Below are 26861 nucleotides of genomic sequence, written 5' to 3' on the forward strand. Positions count from 1 at the left end.
TAATAGAAGCTATTGCATTATGTGAAATTATTAAAATATAAAAAAAAAATACGATACTTCAAATGTAAATTACAAGTTGCAGCCACACTTATGACATCTGTATGAAAAATGTGTTTGGTCGATCACGATTTTAATTTCTATTCGCTTAACAAAATATTGGTTTTTTATTTTAATTAATTATTTTGAATGCGTGATACATTGAGTGTTTTTTTTAGAAAACTATTTGCATGTTAAAAAACACATTGACTATATTTACCTATGTATGCGTTATATTTTATAATCGTCATTATTGTTATAGTAAACACAGGTTATTATAATATAATATTATTTAATCATTTTGTCGTGATTCATAAAATATATTATTTCGTATTATACGTACTTAAGGAGACTGAAGTGACCGAAAACAATCGGATCATAATATTCACCATAGCAAGATAGTATTAAATAATATAGAAATACTGTTCTTATTATGGGGTAACATACCTTAGTAGTCAGCACTCAGCATGTATCATTGATGGTCGTCTCGTTAGGGTAGTTTTCCTGTGTACAATACGGATTCGACCGGTATATGTATAGTATTACATATTTGTTGTTCTCTTACGCATTTCTAACGTGTGCGTACCTCTATAGCTGTATACGAATACACGTTATTTCATATAGCTTTTCTTATTCTCTTTCTCAATCCTCTCCCTCACACTCTCTCGCTCTCTTTCTCTTTCTCTCTCTTTTTATTTCTGTCTTTCTCATTCATCTCTCTCAGTAATCGAAACGGCGTGGAGCTGAGGAGCAAGGGCGAAGTATGTCAACACCGTGTAAACGGGGCGTGGGTCCTTGTCTTGTGTGTACGTGTATCGTGTATGTTTGTGTGTGTGTGTTTGTGTACAGGTATAAATGTATAATACGCGTATAAAGTAGATATAGGTGGTATAAGATATATATATTGGACCGAGTAAATATACCTATACATAAAAATAATTTAATATTATACAACATCAGCTGTTTGACTATCCTGGCCGGTACTACCACCGCCGGCGGCGGCGTGGCGTCGGTAAACTGGTTTTCGATCCGTCTCTGTTTTTGTTTTCCCTTCGGCGCGCCAACGAGTACCGACTATTGAGAGTTCGAGCAAGTGAGCAGTGCTACGTCGAGTTTGGTGTTCGAAAGTTTGTCGTTGTCGCGTCGCACTGTGACGCGTGCCTGACAGATCGTTGTTTTTCATTTTTTTTTCTACTTTTCCGTTTTAATTAGTATAAGACATTGTTGTTCCGGATCAAACGAGCCTGTGACATAATGTGAACCCTGTGGATCTGCTCGGCGGCAAGCAGATCACGAGGATACTTTATCACCCGGGCCAACGCTATATTGCCGCCGAACCCGTTTGGACTTAAACGTCACGAGAAGCTGGTAGGTACATTATTAAAAGTTTAAATCATAATATTTAAAAATTACTATCTGTTTAATTCGTTATTGTTTTCACGTTTAAACCTATGTATTATATCAAAATTGTATCAGCATCCGGGTCCTCATTAGATTTTTAATATAATATGTTAAACGCTGGAGAACTGATAAGTTTTTTGGAATGTAAACGTTACATTGCAAGAATATGAATGGAAAACAAGTAGGTTTTTGAATTTAGAAATAAAGAATATTAGTTATTTAATATTTTTAAATTGAAATGGAATCTCAAATATTCAAATCCAATAAGCCCCCTAATTACATTATATGTAAGTATATTGAATTCATTTTAATAATAAAATTTAAATATTCTTGAGATAATATAATGAATTAAATAATAAAAGCATAAGATTATAGTGATACTGTAGAGTCAAGGGTAGATATTGTATCAATTTTAATACATAAATGTTGTAGTATAGATGCAAAAAAACATTTGCAATAATTTAAATTAAATTTGAGCTTGAAACGTTATTTTTAAAATATGAGGTACAAATATATTTGAAATATTTTACATTTTTTAAAATGATCATGAAACGTAAATCATTAAATGATGTGTATTTCTTTGGAATTATGGAAGTTTTTCTAAAAAAAGTTTAAAAATATACTTTTTGTTTACTTTATACGTCTTTAGTCGACCCCGACCGTCATAAACCAACATACGTGATAGTCGTGATACATACATAATAGCCTTACTGGTTATTACACATATTTTACACTTATTAAAAATGCTTTTTATTGTCCTAGTATATATTATTATTTTACTTAACCGACCGGTTATCCATAAAAACGAAACCTTTCTGAAGTAAAAAACAGTTCAGAGTATGTATTCATGTTCTAAATGTGTATTTATGTCTACAACAGTAATAATTATTTAAAATGTAAAAAAACTATATCAAAACATCACAAGTACGTTATTTTGGAATCGAAATATTTACATGTATTATATAATACCTACAGGTGCATCTATAATAGTAGACTATTATAATATTATTATATTATCACGATATAATGCATTATTTTTGTTTGTTAATTTTAACTTGAAATTTACAAACGTTAAATTTAAAATATATCTATTATAATTATTATAACACCTATATTTCAATATTTTTATTTTAATTTTTAGTAAAAAAAATAATTACGATCAGTTATCTAATTGATTTTTAGTCAAACTACAGGTGTCAAGGTCCGATGGGTATTGTTCGTGTAATATATTATGTAAAATAACGGTCGAGACTAAATACACAATAAATTCGTTGTGAATGTATTTTGACGGTTAAAAAACGGACAAACTAGACGGGACACGTGTTCAAATTAACTACTTGCACAGTAAATTGTTTCCTGCAATTATTTTATTGTTATTATTTTTTGGGTTCTTGTCTTGTCTCTAAAGAACACAATTTGAGAAATAATACTCTGCTGCCGGTAATATTATAATGACATCATTGTTCCTCGTACGCACACGAATACTATATAATATCACCCATGTGTCTTTATAGTTCCCGTATAAACCTATAGTCTTTATATTTAATAGTATTATTACTATTTTATTGAACTTTTTTTTAGTGCAAAATTTTTATGCAAAAAATGTTCAACCTATCTAGCTATAATAAGTTCTTACAATTTACAAACGTACAAAGGTAGAAATATACACTTTGAGTCTTATGGTTTAGAAAGAAAATGTAATAATATATTATAGGAACCGCAACTAATAAAAAAAAACGACTGTTATTGGTTTTAAACTAAAAGCGAACACCACCGACCTGTGTCCGACTATAGTACGTGTTTAAAAAACGTTTTTTATTGACGGTTGTAAAAACTGATTACCTTAGCTCTTTTATGGACTAAACACTTTTTTTTCGAGTAAGTTTATCACAGCGCAGCAAATACTATGACTCGTGTAGTAGTATAATATTATAAAAATAGTCAATGTGAAATGCGACTTCGCAAGTAATTTGCTTGGTTTTCTCGAGAATATTAATATATTATTATTAGTACCTATACACTTGTGCTGTTGAGAGCAATTTCACTGAATAATACGATATTATTTTAAATACGGTCTCTAAAATGTAAGCTAAATTTGACGCTATTTTAGTTTTTATCATGTTAAATATAGGTTAACGAGTTTTCTCCTATTTAATGGCTCGTGTATTAATCGTACTTATATAAAAAAAACTATGCGTAGCAAACATATTATATTGATATTATAATAATGCACGGCCCCTTGCTTTATTTTTTATACATAGATATTTTACATATCAATAATATCATGTATTCGTAACGTAATATAATATATTTTACATTAGGTATAGCTTGCTAACGATATTTTAAATGTAATACATATTTCGATTAATAAATTCATTATGAATTATACCATTTATACCTATTGTAGTTTATAAGTTTAAATTAACTATAAAACTGACATACTAATGTTACAATTTTTTTTTTTTAATTTAAAATAAAAATATAATCTATAGCCAATACATTATTAAAGAGCACATAATATATAAGTTATTTAATCTTAAAATATATTAATATTTTTTATTAATAATAAAAATTTAAATTTAAAGTTACAGTACAAATTTTTGTTTATAATAAAATTTACTTATTTAATAAATAAACTTGGAAATGTTATCTATCTATCATAACTTTTGTAAATTTAATAATTGTTAGTTAGATATATTATTGTTAAAATATTTTAAAACTTAATGGAATTTTCGCCTATATTCTACAATTAGTTGTTATTTCCATTTAGAATTATTATGCCTACAATACGAATTTCTTGAAATTAAAAAGAAACTAAAAATAGACTGTTGTTCATGTAAGTAATTATATATTTTTTCTTCATTTTTAAATTGTATAAAAGTTATTTACTGTAATTTATAGTATAGCAATCTGTAACTCTTTTCTTAGAAGCTCGTTTCTATGAGTAAAATTACTGTAAGTATTACCTTATTAAATGTTCTTTGTAAATTATATTCAACAGATTAAATTGCTTCAATGAAAAAATAATAAAAGCTCATTTAGTTTATCTTTTTTTGCACAATTCTTTAATAAATTCTTCATTGGTTTTTTCAAAACAAAATATATATATGACGTATAAATAATAAAAAAAATTATTCAATTTTAATAACATTAAAAATGTTATTTTAAATAAATTATTGTTGTTTAATATTTTCTTTTTAGGCGTTATTGCTGAGTGCCTACACCTAAATGGCTAAATGTTAATATTTCTTTGATAAGTAATAGTACTATATGTCATCAATCTTACTTATTATATACAGTAAAACTAATTGATTGTAAATACATTCTTTTTAAATAATAATAATAAAAAAAAATGTTCTCAGTGTAATATAAAAGTATGTATATATTATATATTGTGTTTAATTTTAAGAGGTATACTCTACATGGAATACAATAATTGTGAGTTAGTTTCAAAAATAAATGAATAATGTCATGATTGAAGGAAGTATTATAGATTCATAGGAGAAAATAGATAAATTAGGGAAAAAAGACTAAGCCACTCTTTATGCAACAAATTATGTGGGTAGTAGGAAAAGGCTTACATGGAATAAGATAAGTCACTATGGACCAAGAAGAGTAGATGATAAACATTTCATAAGTCATAACTGGCTTCAATTAATCTAAAAAAAATAAAACTAATTGTATGTCTTTTAAAATTAAAGCAATATTCTATATATTTTTGTGAAGTTTATTTATAAGTAATAAGTATACTTTAAATATATTACCTAAAGTCAAAATTCTTAAGGAAATAAATACAAATTAATAGTTAAGCTGTTTATATAATTTGTCAGTGCTTTAATATTTAAAATATAATACGTTGTATAAATTATTTACATAAAAACGTAACTAAATAATAATTTAAATTATAATAAGTATATAGCATATGATGAGGCAAATGAAAAAATTCTTAAGTGAAATTAAAAAGATGTTTATTTCAAAAATATTGATTGACTTGATTAATTTATTCATTTTAACTGAACACAGTACAACCTAATTGTTTAGTATAATTTCACAAATATTTTTATATTTTGTTCTGATAGTTTAACATAATATTTTATTATAATAGTAATAGTTTACTTATTAATAATATTTGAAATTGAAAGTAATTAACAGTGAGTATGAAATTTATGTCTTACTCTTACTGAAATATTGTAATAAATCACAATAAAATAATCTGTAATAATTACATGTGTACCTTATAATATGAAACATATTATGGATATTTTGCTCAAAACAGAAAATTAAATTATGAAGTATGAATAAAGCTAATAAATATAGGTTGGTTATTATACATATAGTAGATAGGTACTTAATTCTTTTTTAAAACAACGAGAAGCTTGAGTTTACATTCCGCTAGAATTTAGAGCTACGGAAAATCGTATATTTAGTTCTCATTTGTTGACTTAAAACGATTGTTTCGTGTACACAAAAAACGGAAAATAAAATTGTTTTAATATTTTTATTTGTCAACAACGTCAAGTATTGTGGGTGTGAGATTATCATTTATAATATACTTGACTGTCCTGACTATATTATTATACTTCAGAAACTGAAGGAAACGATAAACGTTGTAATATATCAATATATTACAGCATAATAAAACTATAAAAGAATCAACGGTAATACATAGTTAAAAATGGTATAATATTTAATTATGTTAAATGGATCACCCCTTAAAACTTGTATTTAATAGCTTAATAATATGTACATCGTATATGATATACTTAGTTCATAATGGGAATATTGGAATTTTTGAATTGTTTTATTTGAAATACGTTCTCAAATTTAAAATCATATGAGGTCATATCATAAGTATTAAAATATTTTTCCATTTCACTAAAAATTGTATGAAGTTATATAATTGCATGTTACTATTTTTAAAATAAATTTTTTAACGTAACAGAATTATTTATAGCTGTATAGTTGAAATTGATTTTATAAAATAGCCGTTTAAGTCTTAGATAATTATTAATTACCATGTAACTTTAAAGTAAACATCTCAAGGACATATTTTAAAGGAAAGGGTGTTATTTCTTGAAAAAGTGACTTGTGACTTTCTGGACTAAATATCATTGAATGCATATCAAATTACACGTAGATATAAATTTATAAATAGTCCTTGAGAATAAAAAGTAAAAGAAAAAATAAATTAGTAAAACTTTAGGTACTTACAGAGGTAATGTTTTATTAAATTAGAATATTTTTTTAGTTATATTACATACTCATTCAAATGCGAAGTATTTTGTTAGTTATTTAATAAAAACAATCAATAAATTAAAATATGTATGATGTAATAATATAAGATTACAATGAACACAGTCTCTATTAATAATTATAAACAATATTACTTATTTCATGTTATATGTTATGTATCTATATTTTATTTATGTATAATATGCAACTAATATGTTTATAAATGTATTAAATATTATTTTTTTAATCTATTCATTTACATTTTTTTTATTTTAATAAAATTATAATACAGAATAATTTTAAGCACTAAAAAATTAACAATATTGATTAGAATTTGGTTTTAATTATAATTAATTCTTTTAGATCTTAATGTTACACTCTGTTGTAGAAATGAAAAAAAATCATTTATCTATACATACCATAAATATATATGATGTAAAATGCGTAGGCCTAATATTATACACCCAGTTGAACAATTACCCCGCTAGTCGCACACGCAATAATAATAATTATTATTATTATTGTCGTTCGTGTCCCTGTGGAGTGTCGGCTAAATATATTTAATATATTATATTTTGCTTTAATCCTATTGCCGATGTAGACATGTAGGTGGTAGGAGGTATTGTATATAATGCACGTAAATATAGATCCAACAAACCAGTTTCCATCGCAAAATTAATTTCTTTCTTATATATTGTATCGTTATAATTTGTTCTTTCTTCTTTTTATAGTCACGTGTAGTATCGACGGCGGAGGTGACATGGAGGCAGCCGACATCATACCCGTTCTTCAAGAACGTGTCGCTACCATACCTGGAGGACGAGATTTGGACGGACGGCCGTTGGTCGTGGTCGTCGTTCAGCCGTGGATCAATAGCCATTTGGATACGGCTTTAAGATACTATTCGTCCCTATACAGGTACTTACTCAATATTGCTACACATATGTAGACTATTTATACAGGGAAATTCACCGAGTATTCTCATCCCCATTTTTTCATTTAATAACTAATTATTTCACATTCTAATTTTTAGAACTTTTAAATGTATATATTTCTATTTCAAAAATATTCCATGGTGATACAAACTTTTGTTTTTCGAATCAGAACTCCCCCTTTTTACTGTAAATTATCTAATGAATAATTTTTAAAAAAAATATTTTATTTTTATTTATTTATTTATTTATTTATCAAATAAATTTCTCTTAGTACATAGAACATATTTTATAGAATATAATAGATTACAATGAATAAAATACTAAAAATAAATGATAATATGAGTTAGTAAATATTTGAAATGATTAATATATACCTATTTAATTCAAAATTTGGACGAGTGTTTCTGAGTTATAGAAATGTTTATAGGAACGATAAATATCCTTAAAAACCCTCAAATGGTTTTACAAATGCCAATAAATTAATATTATTTCCTAAAATTTTAAAATTACAATTTCTACACAAAGTTGAAGAACTCAAAAAAGTACTTAACTAAATTTTGATTTTAATGTGTCAACATTTTCAGAAAAAAAAACATCTGATAAATAATTTAAAAGTAGAAAAGAGAGGGTTCTCATCTGAAAGTCAGAAGTGTAGATATACAAAGGATACTTCTTAAGTAGCACGAAAAATTTTAAGAATTTTAAAATGTATTCTTGAAGCTTATTTGAAAAATTCAAAAACCAGATTTTAAATAACTGTGTTATTGAAAAAGAAAGTGGATGCCACTGACTATGCTTCGTAAATTATTCTGTGTATTAACGTATGCAATGTCATAGTTTAGGATTGTCATAAGTACGTCATACTATATTATACAAAATTGAGGGTAACTATAATTCATCTTATTTTTCTATTTTCTCATTTTACAATACGAGCAAACAGAAGGCATGGTGTTTCATCCTATATACAACAAATGTGTAACATATACTAATATATCATGTATAAGTATATGCAATTGATTAAAAGATATCTAAGTGATAGATATATTAATTTTATTTAGTTATTTTCTTTCAAATAAAACTGTTTTAAACGATAAATAAATATTTAGGTACTTTCAAAGAATTTTGCTTTTCTTACATTTTATTATGTTCAGAAGCCATGCTATTTTAAGGTATACTCAGCAGAACCCATAAAAAATTAATCTGCTTCCCTCTTTATTGCCATAATATACCGTCGATAAACGTGGTATGAAATATAAAAAGCCAGACTGGTTGCACGAGGGCTCCAGAGAGCGAGAATTAACCACTCGTATTATCTTTTTCCTCCTAGGGAAAGACAGTGACGAGGGTATTATTATTATAAATTTAAAATGTATGGTTAATCTTCTTATTCTAATAACGAATAACGATTCATACATTTCAGAAAAGTTCGGTTGAAAACAAAACTTAATGAGTTTTCCTTACCATTTATCACGAATTTCCCCTTGTCGTAAAATTGCTCATATAAGGCTTGGAGAAACCGGAAACTATATAATAAGTAATGCAACTACTATACAAATTTAAAAATTACATCATTAAACTATTGAAGTATCATATTACTCGTATATTACATAAATGAGTTTTACGATCAATATTTTATTACTTACTATATTAGTTTTTACTTGGTTGTATATAGACTATAGAGTATTATAGCTGTATAAGTACACACAATACATGATAACTATCATATTTTTCTTTATTGTTAAACTATTTACTTAAAAGTTATTCAATCAGATTAATTTAGTTATTAGCCGATTAATTTTGCTTTTTGTCTTAAAAATATTTTAATTATTTATTCATAATAAATTACGTTAACGAATAACTAAAACTTAATGTTATAGTATTGATTATAGACAAAAGTATAAAATGACTATTTTCTATTTGACAAAATTGTTATTGTTTAAATTGTTAAATATTATAGTTTGCCCATATTATAATTTATGCATACTTTATTTATTTCATACAAACTAGGCTAAAAATAACAAACAAAATATATACTGAATGCGTATCTGTAATATTTGTACAATGCGAATGCTAATTTTTGAATAATATAATTTACTTACAAACGACAACCTCATTGTTGAGAGAAAGTTGCTCAGTTTTATGGCGACAGTTACACTTGAACAATATCTACCATGTTAGCAGCGGGTAAAGGTCACATACTTCCGTAGCGTGTATAATATATTATTACCTATGCAATATGCTTATTGTAATGATCACCGCCTATATTACGATTTATCGTATAAACGCTAATGTTTCATGAATATATAAAATAATTTGAAGACTGATGAGAGGTACCTTCTAATCATAACTACTCAAGTTTTTTTTGACATAATGTGCTATTGTGTTAAAACTTCTATTTTACATTGAATTAACATACGTATCATCATCGAGTATATATAAATATATTAATATACTTGATTATGTAGTCATTGTAAATTGTACCTTTACCAAAACATAAAATAGTCGTAAATAAAAATCATATTCAAGTTTATAAATTTCATTCGGACACTTCTTTAAAGCTTTATTTAGTTTATAAAATCGAAATTATTTAAAAAGAAATTTATAAAATATAGAATATAATAAACAGATAATATAACGTATAGTAGTATATTATTAATTAAACTGATCTTTTTCATAAATAATAATAATTGATTAAATATTAAATAAGTTATCAAATGGTGCGTTTGTTACAGTACAATAAAATTATATTTTTATTATAATACTTATTACTCGTAGGTAGTTACTTAATAAAATAATTATAATGGTTTGACAGTAATTTCAATTGTTCAAACGTATTAGAACATTTAACAATTCAATTAATTAATTTAAAATGGATCAGAGTTGCTAAATGATACACGTAAGAGTATTGCAATTAATGCAGAATTAAATAAAAGTGCGCTATAATATTATATCATACAACAGTTATTTTAGAAAATGGTAATAGGGGAACAAATTTTTTTTTTTTCAAGCTGTAGAAAAAAAAAATAAGAAATAAAGTTAATTTTAAAAGTAAAAAATATGTGTTCCATATAATTTACAACTATTAAAAATAATAATATTATAGGAGTGGGGACTAAAAAAAGCAGCTGATATAACAAAATATTTTAATTGAATAGATAGATACTCTATGTTTAAGGCACTTTTACATTTTTTTTTAAAATTAGTTTAACTTTATAGTATACAATATTATGGGCCATATCTATTATAAGTATAAAGAACGAACTCAACTCTTCGTAGAGTTAAAATTTTTAAATTGAGTTAAATCATTTTTTGTGTAGGTTGCTGAATCATTTTTTAAGCCTTGGAGAGAAAGCCGCTTTTTTGTTACTGTTATTTATATGTTTCTTGAAAATGTATTCTACTTTTCGCGTCAAAAGAGGGGAAATTTAGACAACTATTTTTTTTTTATTCAGTATGCGTAATACAATAACAAAGTATTTGGAATAAATATGATGTTTGTAGGTATGCATTTTCTATACAATTGTACCTATATGCAGTATACATAATTTACACCAAACAATTATACCATCTTACATTTTAAATGCTAACAATTAATTTGTAACACATATAATATAATTTACATTTATACATAATATTATGAGCGTTGCACGTGACATAATATCGATACGTGCATTTTGTTAATACTTCTCACCTTATATTCATGTTGTCAGAAAAGTCGATTGAAAAAAACAACGAATAACATAACACTATTATAACAGTATTAGGCACCTGCAGCATCATCAATATTTTCACTTGATATTTTAATATCAATCAGTATTCGATACTCTAGATCATTGAATGGTTAAAATGTGCTCAGAACCGACAAAACCTGTCTTGCTAAATCAAAAAAAAAAAATCTATAGGTCATTTAAAGAGTCTGTTGACCTACAATAAAAATGACGGTAGCCCACCTGGCGAGAAAACAATAAACACTTCTTAGTTCTTATTGTGTTAAATTTTTACAATTTAAATGCATGGATATATAATAATTTTTTTATGAAGTTTTGATGCTATTTAATTTTAATTTTTACGTATACAATAACCTATGCTATTATAATTCTCAAGTCATAAAACGATGGTTTTAATCATAATATTGGACATGATTGAAAACAAAATATTGTGGTTGTCTTTTTTCTTGTTATTTTGATGTACTTTAATTTAATTGTTTAAATACTAAATATAAAATATAAGATTTAATAAGTTATAACGCATTAGGTTCGGTGGTGTATAATTTTAAACCATGCATTAAATTATAAACAACGCCAACATTTTAAAGTTTTAATTAAATATTTAAAAATAAATCAATATATAGGTAGACATTAAAATAAACTATTATATAGAAAATCAAATATAATAATCAAATTGCTTTCTTTTCAAATATACATTTTAAAATCGAAATTTTTACATATTATTATCACCAGATTTATTTGTAAAAAATTTGCTAGATTGATATTTGTAATTTCATAATTATCGTTTTTATACATATAAGTATAATATTATAATTTATAATTATAGTCCAGAAACGAGACAGACTGGGTTATGCGTTGTTCTCGATGCTCAACGAAGTACATGGAAGACAACCAAGAGCGTCATGCACAAAGTGTTTGAAATATTGGACGTGAATATCGGAACGATGTTAATTGTGAGATTAGACGTGTTTTGGGATAAACAACGTGTAGACAATTGTACGAAGTCAAAGACTGAAGGAGAGGTATGCGTATAAAATAATTAATTTAAGACTCTAAATAGGTTGTACCTATATACATAAATAGCCTGCATTGTAGATTATTATTAATTACTAAACATATGAATTTTTTCCTAGCCAATTTTTGTGCCATTGTCGAGAATCCACAAGTATATATCGCAAGATCAATTACCCTCAGATTTAGGCGGATCTTGGACTTATAACCATGAGCAGTGGATACACAATCGTGTGGTAAGTATTTTCTTAATGATATAGGAAATGCGATACGTCACTATTATAAATACGGGTCAGATGCATTTTTAGAAGTTCTATTAAAGAAAAATAAAATTTTGAAAAAGTGTGTTTTGGAATACAAAAGTTTCAGAAAACATAATAATAGTTATAGATCTAACCATGTTTAAGTATTAAACTTAATCAATTTTTACACAATTTTTAAAATAATATTATTAAATCATTAATCTCCGCAATAAAGTATGATATAGTAAAAAAAATAACGTAAAACAAAATATATAGTTACTAACTATCCTCATTATGAATTTATTAATTGTAAGAATAAAACCATAAAAAGATAATATTACATAAATTGTAGAATTTAAAAAAATGGATTATATTGTAATTAAAACTTGAAGAATTTTTAATTAATGTATCTACACTATACTATCTTACTAGAAACCCGTTATCCATTATTCATGTAATATTACAAAATTGTTTTCGTATACAAGGTATTGATTATTTTAGTAAATATGTATTATCTCAAATAGTATCAACATTTTAAGAAATATTTCGTATAATTTGGAAATTACAAATCAAAATTGTTAAAAAAAAAAATGATTATGTTTAAAAATTTTATAACTTTTTAAGTTTTTTGTTTAAATTTATATAAAAAAAATTTTAAGTTTCATATTCCAAAGAGGGATATTTTTTTGAAAATTTTAATGAATAAAAATAGGTACACATATTATAATTACTTCAACAATAACCTAACTACTAAACTATTAGTTAATTACATTTCTAAGACTCGATGTTCAAAAATATGGTTTATGAAAAAACTCAATAGCGCTTATGCTATTAAGTGTATTTTATTCTTAATATTTTTTTTTTTTTGTACATTCTACCGTGTTTAACAACATTTAACAGCCTGTTGGTTTTTATAGAGAGTCGAAGAGTTCATAAAAAGCTCAGAGATCGCCGTGTCTGATATGGAGAAACTTAGACAGCACTTGACCAATAATCAGGATTTGCTTAAGCACAGCACTGCTGACATAGTGTTAACCGTGTCCGGGGAGAAGTATAACGTCGTCATCGATCACGTGAAAAAGGTATCTCAGTCCGGTCAGATGGTATGCCAGCGGATCGACAAAATGTACGCGGATCAAGGACAACCATTTCCTCAGGACGTTTTGGACACTAAAGAAGCGCTCGACCGGTATATGAGGATCGTTCACGATAAAATGATGGTAGTCGTTGACTGTTGGAACGGCGTACAAAAAAAAGTCGACAGTATTAAGGTATTTGTTTAAATGTTTTTTTTAAATCGTTATTTTTTTCATCAGATGTGTGTGTGTGTGTGTGTGTATTAGTCAGACACGCCTCTTTGATTTGTACTTGATTATACCTTTGTTACAATATATAGGAAATGCGATATTTGGAACAAGGCATAAAACACGTCATCAATTGGATTCTCGGGCCGGGCGAAGAGATGTTGAACGGCAAACAACAAGTAGGCTACGATATTGTCTCGGCGGAAGAGTATAAAAGAAATCATGAAGCGTTCGAACTCCAGTGTCGGGTAATATATTTTTTTTTTCATTCGATATACGAAGTTCTATGGCTAAATCAGCTCGTAAATTTCATTTAAAAAATAAAAACAAACGCTTCCATATAAATTGTAGATCACACGAATATTTTATTCATATCTTTTTACGATTTGAAACGTTTCACTTTCACATATAATTAAATTAATTTATTTTTTGTATACCCATCTACATTTAATTTACATATTAACAATTTAAACTTTAATTTTATTAAAAAAACCATAAATATAATATTAAACTATTGAATTAAATCAATAAAAGATTATTAAAAATTAACGAGTAAGAGTGTTAAGAGACAATAGTCTCCTCCCTTAGATTTCTATCTGACTTGAATAGTATTTTTAGCGAGTAATGAATATACAATATTATAATAATACGAATACATTTTAATGTTTGTTAACAGGATACCTATGGACATTATGCTGAACTACTGCACAAAATTAATAACCTCCCTAACTCAAACTCCCAATGCTATAAAGACCTATTAGCTCAACGGGATTTCATGGATTTTGTGTGCCGAAGTTTTGCTACACGGTTAGAAAGAAGGAGAAATTTGTTAATAACGTCTGCTCGATTTTTCCGATTGGTCGCAGAGGTATATTAACATATTGTGTATATTCTATAATATTATTATGTGTAATATGTTTATTTAAAAAATGTTATTTATTATACTTTTATGCAAATTTGCTTAGTATTTTCAAACTACAAGTGACGTTTACGAAACTTTAGTGATGGGTACTGATATTGAAGCCTTAGATTCAGCCGACAATACTCTATTACAGTTGAAACAACAGCAAGAGAATATCGGTAAGTAAAATCTATTTTAAAAATTGCCATGCAATTATTTAATTTATAATATAAACTGTTTAGAACAAATCGAAAGAGATTTAGTAAAAGAAGGCGAAAAGTTATCTGATATGCTGTCGATGCCAGTCAAAAACGCCATGGGTGTCGTGTTAAACGTCGATTACGAAGCGGACATCGTAAATGTATCTGAAATATTAGAAATGACTAAGGCCAGGTGTCAGTTGTTTTGTGATAGCGTGGAACTGCAACGATTGACATTGCAGCAGGTTTCGTATGTACTAAACTACGAAACAGACGCTTCACAAGTAAGTTCTATAGGTATAGCCTATATAACGAAAATGGTGTTTTTAAATTATTTATTGAAACTTATAATAATTTATTTTAAATACATTATTTTGGGAACTAATTAACGTGTAATCTTATTGTTTTAAAGTATCAGAATTTCTTGTACACAACATTTAAATATTAAACAAAATTCCTATTTGAACATTAAGTACGACTTGTAGTTTTTGTTTTTTATTTTTAATCATTTTTAGTTTACACGTTTAATAATAATTTGTATTTTATATTAATTATAATTATAAACATTAAACATAATATATTATATTACTACATTATTTAATTCGATAATTTGTAGGCAATCCAATGGTTAGATGACTTGTATCACGTTCTGCTCAAATCACACTATCACGTAGGATCCAACGCAGAAGAAATTCAAGCCCAAAAAGAAGAACACCAAGCGTTCCAAGAAACCGCAAAAGTAATACATTATCCAAAAAAATCTACCAGCCGAGTCTCGCTTGAATGATATTACACTGGTTTTATTTGTTTAGGGAACGTATGATTACGGTTGTCAGTTGCTGAACGCTGCTCTAGCCCTACGACAATCTTGTAAATTGACCGAAACGAGAAATTCTACACTCGCCAACAGCCTATGGCAGTCTTGGAAACAACTAGATGATATCAGCCAAGAGCAATTGACACGGTTACGGGTGTCTACCGTTTACCACAGAAACGTCGACAAGGTGAAAAAAAATTAAAAATCTATGGGGTTGAAATATGATATTAATATTAATATCGAAATAGACAAAATAATATCGTATCTATACAGTACGATCAGTGGCTATACACACAATACAAACAATCGTATTGTCTCGTTACGGTGTTAATTGAATCGTTATTAATTATTGTCATTATTATTTATTATTATAACTATATATATGTTTATTTAGTACTGCGGACAACTCAGAGAACTAATGGAAACCGTGCAAACAATTCAAGACGAAAACAACAACAACACCAGTAAACACAAAGGTCGATTGCGCAAATGCCTTGTTTCGCGAGAGAAAATCCTGTTGGAAGTCGGCAGGTCCGTTCGTCTCGGGCGTATGCTCAAAACCAGACTCCGCGAGCCACTTTGCGTTCAACAAAAGTAATAAAAATAAAAATTATAAAAAGGAACATCGATGTATTTAATGTTTTTATTTGCCGTTGTTTATCTGATAAACTTTATCATGCGATATCTGATGATTATGTGCCATTTTTAGGAACGAAGACGTACGGTACCTCAATGAAAGCGCGGTGGATTCGGTTTGTCAGAAACTGTCCGTAGTCACCGAGCTAGCCGAACAATTGGACTTCACCCTATCCGGGTTGGCACAGAGTACGGTTACGCACGTGTTAGATGATTCTAGCAGTAACGTCACACAGGTGAGTTTATAAACATTTATGAATATATTTTTTAGTGCTTATACTCGCCACTCGGCTATACAGTATACATATTCACGCACTGACGTGAATGAGTAGTATGTAGTAGATAGCAACAAACCACAAATCACGTCAACGATTGATCACGAGGTGGTGAACCTGCAATAGCGTACAATCATAAATAGTTTATAATTATATCTATAATAGCTATATAGGCATATTATAATATTTCGAACAGAGCTCAGTTATTTTTGAAGACATTACAATGTTTAAGAGGACGTATATACGACGTATACTGTAGTACCTGCATGTGTTGTCTCCGTCTTACAACGCACGACATAGCAAATGTTCGTTCATCAGTTCCAATGTTGTGCTGTTAGTTTTGATATTAGAGTGAACTGACCTATTATAAAATTCAAAGGTAAGATTATTATCCATGGCCCCACGTAACCTTTCATTGATAGATATTATTATTTTTTAAGTTAAGATCATTTTAAAATGTACAGTTTGAAAAATATTATAACTTACTTAAAAATAATAATATCAATAAAAAGCTATGTGGAGCCCTAGATAATAATTTTACCTTTAAATTAAAGTAATAGACTTTTACACGAAACGGTTATAAAATAATTTGAAAAATATTTGATTCTTTGAATTTTTATAGGCTTAATATAATTAAAAAAAAAAAAAATGTTAATCGTTATTGTAATACTTACATTATTACTTAGTAAATAATTGTTAAAATATGGATTAATTCTCCGTTGATTAATTTATTAACGATTATAAAAATATACGAGTCATGCGATGATCAATAATAATTAACATGCGAATCTATTGGTGCTACAGGAGTGGTACGTGAATTTGAACAAATTACCTGACAAAAATAATAAGGATTGCTCGACGGAAACGAAAATGGAAGAGAACATCCAATGCGGTAGTAGCCGTTCGGACGCCGAAGACTTTGTGACGGCTTCTGACTGTACCGGTACGCCACCTTCTAGGTCATCTTCGTCATATCACACACCATCTGAAGGAGAAGCAACTTCTAATTCGCCGTGGTGGGAACTCGACACCATAATCGATGCTGAAACGACAATGGACAGTTCCAAGTGTCTGCAATTAACAGATGAATCTCAACAGGTAAACAATAGGCTTCTTAAAAACGTTTATTCAATTATCCATACCTAGTTTAGCCTAGATATTAACCTATATACTAGTCTTTTAAACAACCGTTTAACCCACAATATATGTTTTTAATTTCATAATCAATAACGGAATAGGTAGTATTCTAAAAATGTAATGAGTAGCTTAGTATCGATTATTATCTAAATTTTAAATTCTCAATCACCAGATCATTTACTTAAGAATAGACAACTACATTAAAATAAAATGTTTAACCACAAATAATTAACAAATATAATAGTATATAATTTAACGTTATAGAAAATTATTGGCATGAAGCTCAAGCTTTACCAATGTTTTATTTAAAATAAATATATATTAAATAATAAAACTGCATGCGTTTTGGTTTGTGGTTATAAAATATCAAAATTTTATTTGAATTTTTTTTTACTTTTATTTAACGTTTCAAGAACTTCTTTCATGTCCTGATCGAACATTAATAATAAAAATACCGAATGTATTCTAATTCACAGGATATCGACGTGAAAATTGAATTGGAAGAAAATGAGTCTGAATCAGCGAATTTAAGTGACCTGCAGCTGAATACTGACGACATTGTAGTCACAGAGAAGAATCCACCAATTTTGAACGAACAAGTCAGCAGCGATGCGATAGACGAAGGAATTATTATTTTACAAAGCCCTGAATATGAACAGGAAACCAATAACAACGATTGTACGTTTTACAAGCAGAATTTAGCCAAACAAGCATTAGCCGGAGTGTTTTAGGTATACCTATTTAACAACTGTGTATTGATTTACGTTTTATTAATTTATTTATACAACGCACTTACGCACCAATAAGACTGGTTCACAAGACAAGCGTCTTATTTTTAATTATGTTTAAGATACAATATTATTACTATTTTATATTTTTTTCTCTGTTATTAGTTTATTATATTAATATTAAATTATATATCACCAAAATGTGTCAATTGTCAAAACCTAGGTATGTACTGTCGTTTATTTTAATTTTAGTCAATTGATTAATATTTATTTTTATTTCTTGTAACCATTTGTATTTATAATTATTATCATTATTATTTCAATAAATCAAATTTGTGTTGAACTAATAAACTATTATATTTTATTACTACCAAACAGATAATGGATAACTAGAAGTACGTTCAAATACTCTTTCGTCGATATACTTATAAATACGACTACCTATACTTCTTGTCTTTTGAAGGATTGAAAATCCTAATTAGTTTTATTGTTTTCATAACATATTATTTTGTTGTGTATAACTTTCGCCCTTTTTACTTTGCTCGCCAACCCTCACTTTTAACTTAGGTACTGGCCTTCGCCTTTTTTTGTACGTTTCCAGTAGGTATGTTTTCTTTAAAATTTCAACCTAACGTTTTTCGTAATATTTTTTCTTTTGTTTTAATTTACTTAGTTTCTTATCCTCTTCCGAATTATATTATGAAAGATGCCCACCATCATATCCCAATGAAACAATGACATTTTGGATTTTTATTTGTCTGATAAAAATCAACTAAATTTATCCTTTAAAAAAAACTTTTAACTTCATCTCAAGTAAATGTTTTTTTAACTTGCATTAATTATTTACTAATGAGGGACAAAAACTTTATCGTTGTTTTTTATAATAGCTTTCTAAATACAAAATATTACAAGATATTGTGCCAAACAGTGAACACATTAAAATTTTATAATTTTTTAATTGTCAAATAGGCTATTGAATTATTTCAAAATTACCTATTGTATTCTCAATCAGATGTAGTTGAAATATTAATAATGGTTAATTAATATAATTTGTTTTTATCAAATATAAATAATTAGACCATTGTGTATTATATACAATAATTTAAGTGTATTTAAGATTAACTGTTAAATCTATACACATTTTTATCTATACTTCTACACTAAACTAATATTATAAAGAAGTAAAGTTCATAAGTTTTTAAGTTTCTTCGTAGGAAATAATTTCTGGAACTACTGAACCAATTTTGAAAATTCTTTCACCAGTAGAAAGCTACAAGCTCTAAAAAAAAAAGTCTGCTGCATCATATATTATTATATATAAATATTATGTCAAAAAAACCTCTGTTGCATATTAAATATAAAATATAAATAAAAGCGTGTGTTAATATTTCATATTGGGTAAGAGCTAAAATAAATCCAGGTAATATTATACAAGTTTATTGATAATGAAAATAATTGGCAAAATATTGGAATTACGTCTTTAAAAATATCGATAAGTGCAGTATGTTATTTTTTATAGTTAAGGAGATAATTTAAAATATCAAACACTGGAGACAATTAAAATGCCAGCGGTTCGGCCGATTACGATGATTGCTGTAGAGTAATGTGCGTGGCTGTTTACGTTTATATGAGATAGATTGACACACGGCGGCTCACTCGAACGGTTTCATACGCAACGGATACTGACGGAATTGAAGTTTTCGATTAATTTATAATTATTCGATAAAAAAGATATCAATAGAAACTTTGGAAAATAATTTAAAAAAAAAATTTATTCCAACACCAGCCAACAGAGCGAAAAATATTTATTTTTTTAATGCTGCTTTTAAATAGTTAAAATTTGCACGCGCAACTCTGGTCGTCTATACTACGTCGATATATTGGAAATATCACATATACACCAAATTATAAAACCAAAAAATGTAATTTATCCACACGTGTTACGTGCATTTTAGCATTAGACCAGAGTTTCTCAACCTTTTTTTGTGTTCGTACCCCTTGACCTCTCACCACTGCTTTACGTACCCCCAAATGACAATTTATCGTATATTCACACACAACACAAATAAGATATTATGAAATAAATTTTTTTCACGTACCCCCTGAGGTACGCGTCCTACAGGTTGAGAAACGCTGCATTAGACAACCAAATTTAACACTAATCCATTTTATACGAACAACGAAGTGCTCGGGGACAGCTATTTAACGATATCAATAATTTGATTTATTGAAATAAAAATAAGAAATCTTCAATATAATTAATTATAAACATTAAAATTCTTCTTTTATTTTTTTTTTTGTACCTCGCTACAAAATTTCGTAACTAAGAAACGATAAACAACGTTTATCAAAACAATAATATAAACAAACTACAATTTTGATTTTTAGTTCATTCCATTGCTGACGGTCAATCAGAAACGTTCACATTTTTAATTTTAAACATTTAGTTTAATATGTTACCTTATTGTTACTAATCATCTTGCACATATCATTATTAAGTTAAATTATACGGATCACCAAGTCAACTCACTGTTGGTCAGATCGTATAAAATGTTGTATATATTAATCGAACGGCGCGCGGCGCTAACGTGATTTGGTCATTTGGACTCCTACTAATATGTAAATATGTACAGGACGGCCAATAAAAAGATAACTAAACGTTAAACAAATATAATAGTTATGATAGTTTAATAATAACGAGTTAGAACCAGATTGACTTGGGGGGAGCGGGATTACCGACTGAAACTCAGTGGACCGCAACAATATCGGACCGTTGGGTTCATGAGAAGCTGCCGACTTAAAAATGTGAAGAGTTTAAAGTCGAAGATATTACGAAGACTAGATTTTAGACCTGCACAGACCATAGTACATAGTTTGCAGATTGTTGATGGTATATATAATATATCTATAGAAATACGGAAAACTGAGTTTGTCAAATCCGGTCCTAAAAAATTTTTTCAATTTCAAATATTTGGTTGATGTTTGCTCTTTATTGGATGCCCTGTACATATTTTTTGCAGGTTTAAATACTGAGTTCATAGTTTTACATGTAACCACACTTCTACAAATTTGATGTGAAAATAATGGAAGCCCAAATGACTTCCGGTATAGAAAGTGTAAACCACGATTTGTGACACACTATACGCAATATACTTATATATGCAAAGGTTTTTTTATAGTTGTATTTATTTTTCAGTAACAGCTGGTGTTTCGGGTTAGTAAAATACGAAGCACGCCTAAGAAACAGACCGGCAGGTGCCGAATTCGCGGAGTAGATGGAAGTCCTATGGGCTTCCGGTAAATGATTTAATCACACCGATGTTTCAATTTACATACGAGTAAATGTTTTTCTTTTGCTTTCTTTTGTTTTATGGTTCTATGATCCAACTTCGCGAAATGTGACCCATTCATTGCATTGAACGAAATGGACAGATAGCTGAAGTAGAGAAAAATGTATAAAGATTTAAGACAATAGTAAACACAATAGCTTTCAAATGTATTATGTTTATGAAAATAAATAAATTATAATTAAATAAATGATTATTTAATGTTTTCATATATTATGTGAATAGCGATTCTTTTATATGACTATATCTATATGTCTATATAATATAAGGCATATGTAATAACCCATGTATAGGGTGACAATGTATCATTATATATTTATATGTGTTCGTTACCAACCGCAAAATGTATAAACTTTTATGGAAATTATTTTTTCGTATAGGCACAATGAATTTATAACCTACAGACACCATTGAAAAACACAATATTGCTTGTAGTTAATTTTTTAGTTTTCTACCGTTTCGGTTCACATAGAGTTTTAAATTTATACTCTGTGATAAAATACTCTTCTTGGAATTGTACTCGTATTTTAATAAAAACATGTATTACAACTATTTTGAATGAGTATAAACTATAATTATTTATACATTAGTTATAAGTATCAAAAGTTTTGATGAGCGCAGTGGAGTGCCCACAGTGGTATAACTAGTTGAAATTTATTAAAATAATATTATTTGATAATTATCAATAATAATAATTTCACATCACTCTTGATAATAAAATTCTTGATTATGTAATTACGTATCCGTATGTTACAATGTTTCACATTTCTAAATTTAGTATAAGTACCTGTTTATTTGTTTTTCGTAATATTTAAATAATTATAGTAGGTACTATAAAATATAAATTTTATCTAATTTTTGTATATAAAATATGGAAATAAAAATTGATCAATTAGTTAAAAATTATACAACGTTATAGGTATGTAGAATACCGTCATCATTTTAATTATTATATATTTTAATATACACAATACAAGCGACAAAATGTATTATTTTGTAATAAACTGAAAGACCACATGTATACCTGTAACATAGCAATGACATAATATCAAAAACGCAGCGTGTTTATTATAATATATTAATATTTTATATTTTATGAAATTCATTAAAGGGAATTTGTCTTTATTGTGATTTAATGATTCAAGATCAGATAATCTTATTTTTTCCAATCCAAAAGATTTATCAGTATTAGAAGAACTTTAGGTATACATAATTTAAGAATAATAAATAATATTATTGTCGGTACTCGGTAGTATTCTTATTAGTTATTTCGCCGCTCGTCTTTGTAGATTTAAACGTGTTAATGTATCCTTCATAATAGAATAATATTATTCTAAAATTCTAAATTCATTTTTTTATATTATGATTGTAATGCGTATACAATCGCTGTCTCCTGTGGTCTTTTATAGACACTCGCAGTTACCAGTGTAGCCGATAGATGGGGTAAGTACCACGGCGTTATCAATCGACAAAATCGTAGCTCGACGATAAGACGATAACACGTCCTCAATTTGATGGTTATGTTTTTATCGTTTTACATTGCTTATTAACTGATTATTATTATTATTTTTTGAAAGTCCGCAGACACGTCGTCCGCTTGTCGTTGTCTCTGTACAGCTCGTGTTACAACAGCGTGAAAAAATGGTGCTCGACCTGGACTTGTTTCGGACAGAAAAGGGTGGCAACCCAGACCGGATTCGCGAAAACCAAAAGAAACGTTTCAAAGACCCGAACTTGGTGGACCAAGTCGTCGACGCTGACGGCAAGTGGCGACAGCTGCGTTTCAAGGCGGACAATCTAAACAAGTTGAAAAATCTCTGCAGCAAAACCATTGGTGAGAAGATCAAATCCAAGGAACCGCAGCCTGCCGATGGTGGTGATGTGGCGTCCGATTTCAATTTGGACACGATCACTGTCGACGTTTTGAAACCGTTATCGGTAGAACAAATCAAAAAAGTGCGCGTACTCATCGACAATGCGTTGATCCAAAACGATAAGGACCTGCTTGACGTAGAGAAAACAAGGAACGATTCGTTCAAAGAAATCAGTAATTTTTTGCACGAATCGGTCCCGATAAGCAATGACGAAGAAGAAAACGCTGTTGTTGCCACTGTCGGTGATTGTACGGTAAAGAAGAAGTATTCTCACATAGACCTAATTCACATGATTGACGGTGTGGATGCTGAGGCAGGAACTACCGTATCAGGCACCCGAGGATATTATCTCAAAGGTCCAGCTGTGTTTTTACAAACCGCACTTGTACAAGAAGCCTTACGGCGATGGGATGACAAGGGATACAAACCGTTGTATACACCATTTTTCATGCGAAAAGAAATTATGCAAGAAGTTGCTCAACTAGCGCAGTTTGATGAAGAATTATACAAGGTAATTGGTAAAGGTAGTGAAAAAGTTGGTGACCATAATTTAGATGAAAAATATTTGATAGCAACTTCTGAACAACCCATAGCAGCACTTCATCGTGACCAATGGATACCTGAAGCTAGTTTCCCTATTCGCTATCTTGGAGTATCAACATGTTTCCGACAAGAAGTCGGATCTCATGGAAGGGACACAAGGGGAATATTCAGAGTACATCAATTTGAAAAAGTTGAACAATTTGTTTTAACATCTCCTTTTGATAATCAATCTTGGATTTTATTTGATGAAATGATTAATAATTCAAGACAGTTTTATGATGATCTAGGTATTGCTTACAGAGTTGTTAACATTGTGTCAGGTGCATTGAATCATGCTGCAGCCAAGAAACTCGACTTGGAAGCATGGTTCCCTGGGTCTGGAGCATACAGAGAATTGGTATCTTGCAGTAACTGTTTAGACTATCAATCAAGAAGATTACTTGTGCGATATGGTCAAACAAAAAAAATGAATGAAAAAGTCGATTATGTGCATATGTTAAATGCTACTGCATGTGCTACAACCAGAGTGATTTGTGCTATTTTGGAAACTTATCAGACCGAAACAGGAATCAAAGTGCCAGAAATATTGAAAAAATACTTGCCAACCAGATATCAAGATGAGATACCATTTGTGAAGTCTGCCCCCATCGACGAAGAAGATACTAAGAAACAAAAAAAGCAGAAAGAAGGAATGAAAAATAAAAAATAATACATTTTAATATTTATAGATATAATTTTTTTTTTTATTGTTCAATTTTCCATTAAAAAAAATGTTTAATTTTACTTAAATGAGTAAATAAATAAACATGTTATGAACAACATAAATTATCTTATTTAATGAATATTTCTGATACTAAGCAAAAATGTTGATGTAGGTAATGCTTAAAAATGTTTAATTTAATATTATACTTTTTACCTTTTTATTTGAGCTTTGTATTCGGTATAAGAATTAGATAAGAGTGGAATTTAATTAAAAGATCTTAAATTAATAAAGTAATTTATTAACAATTTCATTACTCTATCTCAGTATGTGATTGTTAATATATTATTGCTTGTAATACGCAATGATATTTTAATTAAAAATAATTTTGTACACATTAATTATGATTCTGTTTTTTTTATTAATCGTGAATTATTATATTGATAGATTATAAATGTAATTTAACATCAATATTATTCATAGGTTTCTCTTACAGTTAATTTAATGTATATGTATTACGGAGTATGGGAAAATACTGGCACATTATAGTTATTATTGAAAATAGTATTATATTTTTAATATTAAACCTAAATAATATGCTTTATAGGATATATTTTAAGCTGACTTGAATACTAGATACATTGTATGATTCAAAAACAACAATTTAAGCTTCCATGTGAGAATTTGTAGAAATGTAAATTAAATTCAAGTAAGTATTTCCATATGTCTTCATTTAAGTCCCACTTTTAACAGTGATGTTTGATAGATATTATTAATGTTATACAATATATACATACTTTGTGATTCCTGCATTACTCAAGTACCTATGTTACTACAATTTATTGTGAATCATTAAAAATAAAGGGTTATGAAAATTTAAAAAGTTGAATTTTAATATACCTATTATTCATAGTCAATATTAATTAGGTAATGATTATTCATGTTAAAAATATGTATATAAAATGTTAATCATCGTCCAAACACACGTATATGGTTATTAGTTATAGAAAATACAAATAGTTTGTAGACAACACCATACTTATAAGTTAGGTACAAAGTTACATCGTGGGAGAAATGTCTTCGAACTTTTAACACAGTTTATTATTAATATTTAATTAGCATAAGATGATTTTAATTTAAAGAAACAAAAATAGGTACCTTTTGCTATACAAAGCTATAAAGGTTTAATTTAAACACAGTACTGAATACATAATATATATATCTAGTTTGAAACCTGAATACCTATTTTATTAATACAATAAACTTTGTATCTTTCACGCTAGTAGATGGGCAGGTACCTATCAGAGCCCCTACAAAAATGTGATACTGTGGTAGTTACTAGCTATACTCGGAGTACGACATGTATTTCGTCATTTTAGGTAATATTTTATAATTTAAATGAATCTAAAATTTTGAATATATTCATTTATTTTGCACGGGATTCGGATTTACTTCTAGCCAAGAAGCCTTCATCACAGCCCCGGGCTGTGTTAGTCCCCCTCTCTCTCTCTCAAAAAATAATATGTGAACAATATATTAATAATGTGGTTTAAAGTTTATTAACCGACGTACGGCGGCGCGACGAAGACACGTCAAATATCGTTGTATAGATTATCGTGGACGGTCAAGAAGTATTAAGTAATGAACAGTTTCGATGTTATAGGTAGTTGATTATGGCCAACGATTGCGATTTTCCGCGGCTTGATGACTCAATAGTCGTCGTACATGATTGCGATTTCTGGTCACTGAATCGAACACTGATCATTTTTCAAATTATTTTTGTTGGAAAAATGTGTCTGTAGAGTTAAATTGAA

At 28.1% G+C, this 26861-nt stretch overlaps 2 protein-coding genes across 3 annotated transcripts; both read left to right on the forward strand.

The window, feature by feature from the left end:
* Positions 1-1120: 1120 nt before the first annotated feature.
* LOC113555243 (SEC14 domain and spectrin repeat-containing protein 1-B) lies at positions 1121-18866 on the forward strand. Of its 2 annotated transcripts, none has more exons than XM_026959644.1 (15): positions 1121-1408; positions 7401-7587; positions 12159-12354; positions 12466-12579; positions 13503-13856; positions 13982-14137; positions 14566-14757; positions 14855-14969; positions 15033-15274; positions 15607-15729; positions 15803-15994; positions 16202-16401; positions 16517-16679; positions 17523-17816; positions 18332-18866. In XM_026959644.1, exons 2-15 carry the CDS (start codon positions 7430-7432, stop codon positions 18584-18586), a joined length of 2754 nt encoding a protein of 917 aa, XP_026815445.1. In that variant the 5' UTR covers positions 1121-1408; positions 7401-7429; the 3' UTR covers positions 18587-18866. The 2 variants fall into 2 exon arrangements, with proteins under 2 accessions (XP_026815445.1, XP_026815444.1); XM_026959643.1 differs by having other exon boundaries at positions 1121-1404.
* A 4613-nt stretch (positions 18867-23479) lies between these two features.
* Positions 23480-25905, forward strand: LOC113555244 (serine--tRNA ligase, cytoplasmic). The gene has a single exon (XM_026959645.1). It carries the CDS (start codon positions 23572-23574, stop codon positions 25054-25056), a length of 1485 nt encoding a protein of 494 aa, XP_026815446.1. The 5' UTR covers positions 23480-23571; the 3' UTR covers positions 25057-25905.
* The last annotated feature ends 956 nt before the right edge of the window (positions 25906-26861 follow it).

This window comes from Rhopalosiphum maidis, chromosome 2, assembly GCF_003676215.2.
Source record: "Rhopalosiphum maidis isolate BTI-1 chromosome 2, ASM367621v3, whole genome shotgun sequence".
NCBI lineage: Eukaryota > Metazoa > Arthropoda > Insecta > Hemiptera > Aphididae > Rhopalosiphum > Rhopalosiphum maidis.

Excerpts from the sequence above, each read along its gene's own strand:
- LOC113555244 (XM_026959645.1), top strand. The coding sequence starts at position 23,572 with ATGGTGCTCGACCTGGACTTGTTTCGGACAGAAAAGGGTGGCAACCCA.
- LOC113555243 (XM_026959644.1), top strand. The coding sequence starts at position 7,430 with ATGGAGGCAGCCGACATCATACCCGTTCTTCAAGAACGTGTCGCTACC. Across the intron at positions 7,588-12,158 it reads TACTATTCGTCCCTATACAG|TCCAGAAACGAGACAGACTG; the intron begins GTACTTACTCAA and ends TTATAATTATAG. Across the intron at positions 15,995-16,201 it reads ACCACAGAAACGTCGACAAG|TACTGCGGACAACTCAGAGA; the intron begins GTGAAAAAAAAT and ends ATGTTTATTTAG.